This window comes from Rhipicephalus sanguineus, chromosome 5, assembly GCF_013339695.2.
Source record: "Rhipicephalus sanguineus isolate Rsan-2018 chromosome 5, BIME_Rsan_1.4, whole genome shotgun sequence".
Classification (NCBI taxonomy): domain Eukaryota; kingdom Metazoa; phylum Arthropoda; class Arachnida; order Ixodida; family Ixodidae; genus Rhipicephalus; species Rhipicephalus sanguineus.
The window spans coordinates 177,073,951-177,084,266 of NC_051180.1; the positions used below are offsets into that span (position 1 = coordinate 177,073,951).

Genomic DNA, 10,316 nt, shown 5'->3' on the forward strand with positions numbered 1-10,316 from the left:
CAACCACTTGAAACGAATACTATACGACAATGATGCCACCGTTTTCAATATACGCGCGTTCACACTTGCGGTAAAAGGCTAGAGAGGAAACGCATCTCGTCGCACACTTTGGAAATGATTAACTTAAACTGCTGGTGTAACCTGGACAATTCGTTCCGAGTTAGTACGGCTTGCGAACTCACCAGCTGCAATTGGTGCAATGACAAAAAATTTCGGAATTTCCGGCGGCAGTTTATTGACGTGATTTGAGGCACGCTTTAGTGGAGGACTACGGAAAGATTTTGACCTGCTGTGGTTCTTCAACGCGTATCTAAATAAAAAATACACGGTCGGTTTTTTCTTTATTTCGGCTTTGTCGAAATGCAGTCACTGAGGCCGGGAATCGATGCCGAGACCTCGAGCTCTGCAGCGCTAAACCCCAACCTGCTAAGCTACCACGGTGAGTTCAAGAAAATTCTGCGCTGACACAACCGAACCGACTCTGTTGCTGTGCGTGGTGTGCGTTTACGCTTCTTTATTAGTTTGCTAAATCTATTGAATTTTTCAACTTGTACGTATTCTATTTACCCATGAACGAAACAAGCAAACAATGATATGGCGACATGAAAATAATTAGGTATTTTGCGCATTCTCATGTTCCTGTTTAGAGAGCCCACATAGCAGAAATTGCGGTGTCGGTGTGGCATCGTAGGTAGTGAGCGAAAAGTTGAGATAGATGTAAGTAAATTAATTATTAAAATCAATCTTCGGTTCGAGTATGAATCGAACCCAGACCTTCTGAGTGGCAGTGCGGTGTTTGAACACAATTTCATGGCAGTGTTTGAAACAGCTACGGAAAAAAATCTTAAACAGGCGTCATGAAGTGCGAGGATACATATGTGAAAATTGGGAGACGACACACACACACACACACACACACACACACACACACACACACACACACACACACACACACACACACACACGCGCGCGCGCGCGCGCGCGCTATTGCCTTCGCTTTTCGGCGGTGACCTGAACTGTGCCGAAAGGAAAGCCAAAGAGCAAACGCCCTCCAGCTCCTATCTTTGCATCTACCTCAGAATTTCGCGCGCGGCCAACGCAGATTTTCCGCTCACAACCAAAGACGCCGCCGCCGCCGCCACCGACACCGGAATTTCTGCGAAACGAGCTCTTCGACGCTATTGCGTTAAAAGTACGTGACAAGAGGCTAGCATTCCACCAGGCGCCACACCATGTGAATTGAGCAACCAGTGGGTGGATTTAGGGCCTAGTTCTTACAGGGCACTCGGCTATAATCAATCACCATCAGAAGCGACCCAATCACCAATGTCTGCAGCTGCGCGTATTGCCTCACGGACGCGCAGTGGGTACTTCGTTGATTCACAATGTGATGAGTTATGGCGTAGTGGGCACGTCGCAAGAGCACTTGCTGTAGGCATGCCCTCTAGGAGAGTTTCAAATGGTCAATGTTACGAGGCGGTTCCTTTCCTGGCTCTGTGGTTGAGGTAGCTGCTGAGAAGTAAACCTGGCAAGCGAGTGAGAAGACGATGTGAACGGTGCCCGATCGCGTTATCCCGTTCTGCTCTTGAAGGCCAAGCTCAAGGGTACTCATTTTTTAAGATGCGTAGCAGCTTTTACTTGGGGCTGTGTCCGTCCTTCCATTGGCGACCGTCTACTCGGGAACAATGTTTGCTGGCTCGCGCGAGCGCGTTGGGGCCTGTGTAAAGGGCTGGGTAAGACGCGCTGTGGCCTCTCCCCCTGACACTCTCTCAGCAATCGTGTGATGGCGTCGGGGAACGAGATTCTGCAGATGCGCAATGAACCAACGCGTCGTATCCTAGTCAGAGCGTGCTGGCACGCGCTAGCGCGTTCGGGCCTGTGTAAGGGGCTGGGTAATACCCTTGTCACACGGGCAGTCTAACCGCAGTTAAGTACGACAGCCGTTACGTCTAACGGCTGTTGTACCTTGTCACACGACAACCCTAACCGCAGTTAATCCGCTAACGACCGTTTTCGTAAACGGAGGTAGGCAACCCCTGTTAGCGCCGTAAACTGACAACATGGCGGCCCCTATGTCGGACGCGAGCGGCTCGGCTCCCAGCGAAATACCGAGCCAAAAGCGTGTCAACTGGACCGTTGCGACGACAGAGGCGCTGAAACGCATTTGGGAAGATAAACTACCGTCTTTGAGGTGGAAGTTTGTCCGTGCTGCAAAAATCTCGTGTGCATTTCACGAGATTCATACACGGCTGCGTTCGTTCATTAAACAGTGCTTCACACTATTTGATAGACGCGCATCAAAACACGCTGCCGAAGCGTCGATAATCGAGCGTGAAGCCCTATACAAGGCGGTGTTATAGCGGTGTTGCACGAACGCAGCCATGTATCAACGAAAGAGCGCTTGGAAGCGCAGAAAACGTGTGACAGCGCCTCTGTCTGGTTTACGGTAACTGTGGTTAAATCCGCTAACTGCAGTTGGGTATAACAGCGGTTAAGCTTACCCGTGTGACAAGGGTATAAGACGCTGTGGCCTCTCCCTCTTACACTCTCTCAGCAATCACGGAACTTTAAGTCGACCCATGCGCTGCTTCGCATCCCCACATGGTTCCCTTTAGTGGGAGACGGTGTAGATTTTATGTTAGCGCAAATTTTGTTAGCGACGAGAGGTCGGCGATGGCTTGGTGGGCTAGTTGGGTTTGCATCTTTGAAAGGCTACTGCGCACACAGACGGCGTGTCTTGTTCCTTCCTCACTCTGTCCCCGTCTGTGCGCGCTGTAACTTTTCTGAGAAGTCAGCCTAGAGATACTGAATTTATGACCAATTACGGATCGCGACTCGCGGGAGAGGAGGGACGTAGGACTCCGCAAGGTTTTAAAGACCAGCCACCTGTCGAATAAAGCAGCTGGAGATATAATTCGTGCGGCTACGGCAATGGTCTATGCGGTGGACCTAACAGCACTGTTCACGTAAAAGGGAACCAAAGACGACTGGACTAAGAATTTTCGCAGCACGGTAATTGCTGTAGGCATAACGACGGGTATGCTGTCGAAAGCAGTATTCCTGAGGTTTCTCGCGTGTTCTAGATTACGCCTCCCAGTGTAAGAAAGAGGGTACTTAATATATTTTTTTTTCATTGCGACATAAACTTGCCCTTAAGGCATAATATTTTGTGTGATATGTGTATTAGATGTGCGCCGTTAGGCCGGCTTTCTGTATGAAGTGAGGGAGTTTCTTGTGGAATCTGTTGTCATGTATCCAGCGGCCATAACTGGTCGTGTCAATGGAGCGAAGGCCGGCTTGCAGGAGGTGACGGGAGCGTTTCCACTGTAACCCTTGGCATGTCGATATAAGATGGTATGCATCTGCTCGCATCACTGGAAATTTGGTCGAATGTACTTTACGCACCTTTGACGCGGACAGGCACATCTCCGGAATCTTTGACGAAGGCCGTGTATCCGGGGTCATCGATGCGCCCGTGACCGTGGTCGTAGAGTGGTTTTCTCCTCGCAGATCCTGCAGGTCGCTTGTTTACCCGCTTGATGGCAGGAAGCCGTTCCACTGTGCCTTAAATCACACAGAAAGACAGATTATACATTTCTTTCTGATGACTGCGGTATACTAAAGAATCCAGCTAGGAGTACGGTGGAATTTGGTACCTACGTGAACTCAAGGTATACTAAGCTGTCGCTATGCTGCTAAACTTGCAAGCAAGCATGCAAAGTGAAAATCGGCGACAATTACGATACATCGTAATGCGAAATATGAGCGAAGTTCGACGCGTGTTTTCCGCTGGCGATACACTGAGGCAAAGAATTTGAGAGTGACATGTACGAACGGACAGTTAACGAATGAATTTTATGTTTACCTTCTATAATTTTGATATCGATGGTAATCATTGTTTTTATTTTTCCTTGTTTCATTATTATTATTGTTGATTTTCTTTTTCTGTGCTTCGGCGGCGCTAGCTGTACAGTTACAGACAACTCTTTGCTCTAATTTTTGTTTTTGTAATTTTATGGATCCTTTCGTTTTTCTTTTATTTCTGCTTTTTAGGTGTTCATTTCCATTAGTGAATTTTTTTATGTTCTTGCGTTGAAGGCTACACAGCAATCGAGCAGGCTTTAGTAAAAGAAGAGCGCCGCGTGGCTGTGATATGCGCGAGCCAGGAAATCGTTCACTCGGTTACGGCGAGGAGCAACGAGGGGACGATGCTTGACCCAGCAACGGGCGTCTAAGGGCTGCGCTCTAAAACATTCTGGCAAAAACTCACCTACTATAAGGATCTTAGTGCGCGAATGGCCGAACCCACAATGTCTGTTCCGCAACATGACTTCTTTCCCGTGCTTCCCCCTGGGCAAGCAGATCCCTCTCTAATAGCGGCGCCGACACAAGGTTCGCACATACGCAATGTTGCACACTCAGTAAGCGCAGTTGCTCATGTTGTCTAATGCCAAGAGAACTATTCACCCTAATATTCTCAAATAAGTCGCGGACCTATGCGGGAAGGTAAGATCTCGAAGGTGACATACTAATCGTTATAGCTATAGGACACGTTAAAGTGGGCCGTAGATGATCAAACGCTCCTTAGAAGCAGCTGCCAGGAGAACGGTTCCTCTAGGAATACATAGTCCGGAACTGAACAATCGCCTAACTTGTTCGTGACGCCCGAGAAACTTTATTACGAAAATTTAATTAAACGTCACTGATTCGCTTGCTCGCTACCTTGGTGCGCCAGGGGAAATCTGTATGATAATACAAGGGGCAGAGCTTTGTGGAACGCGTTTGTGGAAGGCGTTCATCTTCGAGAAGCTCAGAATTTGAAAGCGGATGGGAGTATTGAATGGCCAGCGGTGAACATTTAAGCAACAGACGTTTAGAATATTGGTTGAAGAAAAAGGTAGGGATTGGATTGATTGATATTGCAGGCGTAGGTACTATTAAATTCAAAAAAGAGCAGCTTGTGTGAAGAGAAAGAAAATATATATAACTAGGATGCTAGACTATAATAGACGGGCCAACACACTACTGTAACAAACACGCTAAATGACTACTGCTCGCCACACAGCTTCAAATATGATGCTAATAAAAATAATCATCTTCGTCTTTAGCAACAACTCACATGGTCCCTTATGTACTCACCCAAGACGATTGGAAGGCGAAAGCCATCTTGTTTTTTCCCCCAGTCAACGTATTGATCTTGCCCCGCCACCCTCCGAAAGCTTTCTGCACCTAACCACTGCCTCCAGGATCGGAGGCACTTCACCTGGTTTTGCACTGCCTCAGTGATCGGCCCCCCTATGCCCATGCTACGATGTCATGTGATGACGTCATCATGTGACGTTATGTCACGTGATGTTACTTTGACGTCATGATAGCATCATAATGACGTCACAAATTTTGGCGATCTGTGACGTCATCACGTGAAGATTATTTTTTGCAACACTCGCGTTGACGCCGCCCACGCGGGACGCCGGTCAATTTTCGCGTTTGATGAGGCATCTAAGGCTTTTGCCTTAAAAGAACAACTTTAAGCGTAAACTGCACAAGCACAAACAACTAGGGGTGTGCGCATATTTCAGCTTTCGAATATTTTTCGAATAGCGTTTGCTATTCGATTCGATTCCTACCGGAATTTTGCTATTCGAAGCATTCGAACTTCTGAAAAATAAATATTAACGGTTTAAAACAACGGAAAATAATTATAACGACGATAAATCGGCGTGCTTCGTGTTGCCTTTTAGGGCGCCGACGTGTGAAACTGCTAGCCGCTTCCACCGGTGCTCTGAGCGGTCGCTGCGCGACGAGCTTTGTCGGGGGGTCCGCTGCCGATGCTGAAAATGCCCATCCGCGGTTCCGAGGATTGGTTGCTTTCGACAAAACACACTGCAGCTATGTCCGCAATGCCTGCTAGCGCGATGTTATTGCCCGCAAAGTTCGGATGCGTCTTGTACGGCGACGCTCACGGAGTTAGGCCTAGCCACCACTCCGAGCAGTCGGTCGCGGTGTACATAGGTAGCCGCGGTGCCAGATGTTTTGAAGTGCGTCATGCTCGATCGCGAGTACAAAAAGTTGTCCTGCGATGGTCTTCGTCTCGAGGTTCGAAGCGCTGATAAGCAGAACATCACCGCGGGCCCCACGAATCAGTCGGTCATGACGCGCGTCTGCGATGTTCGCGACGAGCGCGGCGCACCATCGTAATCTGATGATTGAGGTTTCGCTTGCAGCTGCCAAACTAAAGCCTAACTATACTTTAGGTGATCGTCGACGTCGTACCGTAGATAAAGAGCGAGTGCGAACGTGTCACTCAGTAGCGCGATTGCCAACAGCCGTGACCTCACGACGCGCAAGCAGACGCTCTCCCGGAGCGAGCATCGGGGTGAGGCCAGTGAGGCATGCTGGAGCAACATAGCAAACACAGTCAATCGAAGGCCTCGAAGCGAACTTTAAACATTTGTTTTTTGTACGCATGTTTGTCAATAGAAGGCCTAGCTGAAGCGGGAAATTTGAAGACAGACAAATTCTCTTCTTGAAGGGCCCAAAATGGCGCTGCCCGGTTGCGCCATTGCGGAGCTACAATGTTTTTAGACTGTAATTTAGAATATGCTTAGGAATCCTCTGGAACTTTTTTTTTTGTAATTTCGCTTCGAAGCACATGCGTGCGCAGGGTTCTCCATTAGGAGGGCATGGGGGCAAAGTATCACCGCAGCCTCCCACCCCCTTGTTGATTGGGTCCAATGGACAAGATGCTTCACAATGAAAAAAAAAAATGAAAATGAAGCGATGATGTGCTTCTGATAATGGCCTGCCTTTGGTCCTTGGCTTTTCTGAAGTAAAGACTGGAATCAAACGGTTTTTGGAATGCAACGTCAGGGGTCTTCGGCTGCCATTATCGTGAAAAGCCTGCGTGGCCATAGGTAAATATACGGGCAGGCTTTGCGCCCCCCCCTCCTAGGTGAATAGGGGGGGGGGGTGACTGCTCCCTTCGTGCGTACGCCAAACATTTGAAAATTATTCGATTTGATTCGCACTCAAACTTTATTATTCGAATTCGCTTCGCACCCAAAATTTTGCTATTCGCACAGCTCTACACAACCCCGAAAAGGGAACGGAGGCGGGCCATCAGTGTAGCCTAACTGATTGGTGATGCACTGTACGCGTTCGCTCATCATCTTCGGCTTGTCACCGCTTCATCTACTTTTATTTCTTCTTATCCCGCTAACGCCACATAACAAATTAACGTCACAATTAACAACATTCATTATTCTTCCTTGCCGCTTTCTTCGTATGGTTGTCAGTAACAAAAAGTTAAGCTCCCAGAAACCCGTTCTCGTTCACGTTTCGGTAAGTGGCGCTCTTTTGTTTGTTTGTCTGGTGTTGAATTTAGGTATCGATGGTACACAACAAATTTCCTCAGTAGAAGCGCAAATGAAGTGCCGGCTCACCTTCACCAGTCGGGCCTCTAGAGATAGAATCATCACGCTGCAAGAAGTCAACACTGACGCTTGTTTTGTTGCTGTTTTCTTGGCTTGCTCTGCTAGTCTTGAACAACGACGTAGCTTCCGCCGTAAGCTCGCCTTCTACTGAAGAGTTGGTCGGCGAGCTGGTCTCCTCTATGAATATTGACGAAAAATTCGCGAATGTCGAATTGGACGTTAATAAAAGCTGCGCTGTGTTGTTTGTCAAGGTAGAATTCGTGGGGTCCACGATAAATACTTGAGAAGATGCCTGCAAATAAGAATAAGTCAAGTTCAATTATGAGTAGTAGTGGTTTTACGTCGTCAGTAAGTTACATACTCTCTTCCACAGAAGCACGTTAGCCATTGCACACAATGTAGCCAAGCGTAATCACCTGACGACAGGTGCATGGCAGGGAAAACTCCAGTCTACTTTAACTCGATTTTTGCTTTGTCTCTCTTTCTTCTCCCACGCGGAAAAAAATACATACAGAAGATAACGCGTTTGCCCGGAAGGATAATGACGTGTACGCATGCCTCCGCAAACACATCTATATACCTCAGCATTTTTATGGCTGAGGGATAGACCATTTAGGTAGGTATGAAGTTGCTTGACCTTCAAATGGGCAAAGCAGTCGCCGGTAGGAATTGTGAACTGCAAGCCGCCGTTGTCGAGAAAAAGCCAGCTGCACATCTAAGAAAAATAATCTCTTTGGCCCCTTAATTCTTGCAAGCGCAAGCTCCTGCAGGCATCAATTGATAAGATACAGGTACTGTATATAACCAGCCAAATGCATAGAACCCAGTAATTGCGATGTTATTTGTAAAAATAATGTTATAGTGCATGCTGTTTACCTTGTGAAGTGTGGACTCTAGTGCTATAACCAACACCAGAAGGATCTTCGGAGAGTTCAATATGCACAGCCAGGAAGAACGGGTGTACTTGGTCATCTCTGCATAATGGGCATCAGTCATCTCTTGCAGCGATGCGAAGAACTGCGGGCAGGTTGTTGGCTACAGTCAGTAGGTTCTTCGTCAAAGTATCATTCAAAGTAAAAAAAAAATATTGTTCTTGCATCTGAGTCACACCAACGATGTCCTTGTGCGCATACTCGCACGTGACAATGTCACAAATGCTGTGTACCTGAAGCTAAAAAGAGGTGCAAAAAAGCGCTGAAAATCTAGCGGCAGCTAACAAAAGAGACAGCATTTATAAAGGAATATTACTACAGACGAAGAAAAAAGTTCAGGCTAGCGTTACGTAATTCTCCCGTGCCTCTTGTCAACACAGTAAAAAGCAAACGAAGCTTAGGTAAAAAATGGCGGCTCTTATTTGGTTCGTAGACACGCCTAGAGGCAAAAATCTCAAATGTAACTTCAGCTTCCTCTGCTTGTGAGGCAAATGTTACCGGAATGACTTTTTTTCGAAGAATCATATTTCATTCATTTGGATAATGTGGTATTATAAATGAGAATACTGAAGAACGTAGCGGAGGTCACTGACCACAGCGACATCGCGGCGGCGTATACGCGCGTTTATACGAAATAAAGCTGCTGGGAATGTTGGCTCTCTTCCTGTATTATTGTTTTCTTCTTTTCCTTAACCATAGCGCCGCTACCACCTACAGCCATGCACCTAATAGCCCAACCATCGACTTTGCCCTCTGCGTCCTCCATTGGAACAGAATGGCGCTCAAGTCTTCCGATGTGCTTTATATAACATGATAACATTCTCAACTAAGTCGGCAGTAATCTAGACTGTCTTTTTGAGATTGGCTTTTTTTTTACTGAGGAATGATTCTTAGACTATGGTGGCAGCACGCAGTGTAAGCGGAATAAAACGGTGGCGCCACATGTCCCCCCACTATGGCAAAACAGCAGAAGCAGCAGCAGATGGCGCTACCATTCCATTGATAATAAATCGGCTTCTATGGAGTGGGATTGGGGGATCCAGGTCGGGAACAACGTTTTTAGATTATTTTCAGTTTGCAAACTAGCTTTGCGAGGCGGCCAGGTTTTGTCGCTGTCGCGAGAGGTGGCGCTGGCGTAGCGTTGAGATCGGTTGAGATTGATGCAGTACGAAGGGCGACGCTTGCTTCAGCCGCGTGTTTTTGCTGCGGTTTTGATTGGTGCTCGCGCGTTAATCACTCATGTATTTTGAGGTTTCACGCGTTCCACCAAGGCATGAGCTCTTTGCAGTGATCGTGCATACGTATTTGAGTAGGTACCGCAGAGTGTCAGCGCGGATTCTCGACATCGTTATCGGGGCATCGTTATCGGGATGGCAAGTCGCGTACCGCGACATTTATTCATGGGAGCTTTCTGTATGCTTAGAGGCATTGAAACCAAGTTGTTTTCAGTTGAGCTGCAAAGGAACTGGGTCTGTTTCGACACTTCTTGAAGCCTTCTTGGTGCACTTCAGGACTGTGATGTGACAAGTGTCGGTTGTTCCGTACAATACAATAATATCTGGGGTATTCACGTGCCAAAAACCACGATCGATATGATTATGAAGCACGCCGTTGTATTGCCTCCGGAAATTTAGACCATCGGTTTTAACATGCACTGTCATCGCACCGTACACGGTCCTCCAGCACATCCATCGAAATGCGACTGCCGCAGCTAGGATCGAACCCGCAACCTTTGGGTCAGCAGTCGAGCACCATAACCATTGCACCACCGAGGCGGGCCACTACTGCTGCAGAGCTTCTTCACTCATACGTGTTGTTAAGAATGCATTTTGCTGCCAAAGACGCTTGCAAAAGCCTCAGATCTTCAGAAAAGGTCTTAAAGCTAACGAAAGAAATTAGAAAGAAAAGGTCTTAAAGCCAGAAAAAGAAATTAAAGCTAATGTGAAGGCTT

At 47.4% G+C, this 10,316-nt stretch overlaps 1 protein-coding gene across 1 annotated transcript in view; it reads right to left on the reverse strand.

Annotated features, from left to right (window-relative positions):
• LOC119395117 (uncharacterized) overlaps nt 1-7,865 on the reverse strand; it is a 33,468-nt gene extending 25,603 nt beyond the window's left edge. Inside the window, exons 1-2 of the mRNA XM_049416093.1 lie at nt 7,850-7,865; nt 3,406-3,564 (exon numbers count right to left, since the gene is read on the reverse strand). Coding sequence (XP_049272050.1) covers nt 3,406-3,564; nt 7,850-7,865 — 175 coding nt within the window. The remainder of the gene's footprint in view (nt 1-3,405; nt 3,565-7,849) is intronic.
• Nucleotides 7,866-10,316: the final 2,451 nt, after the last annotated feature.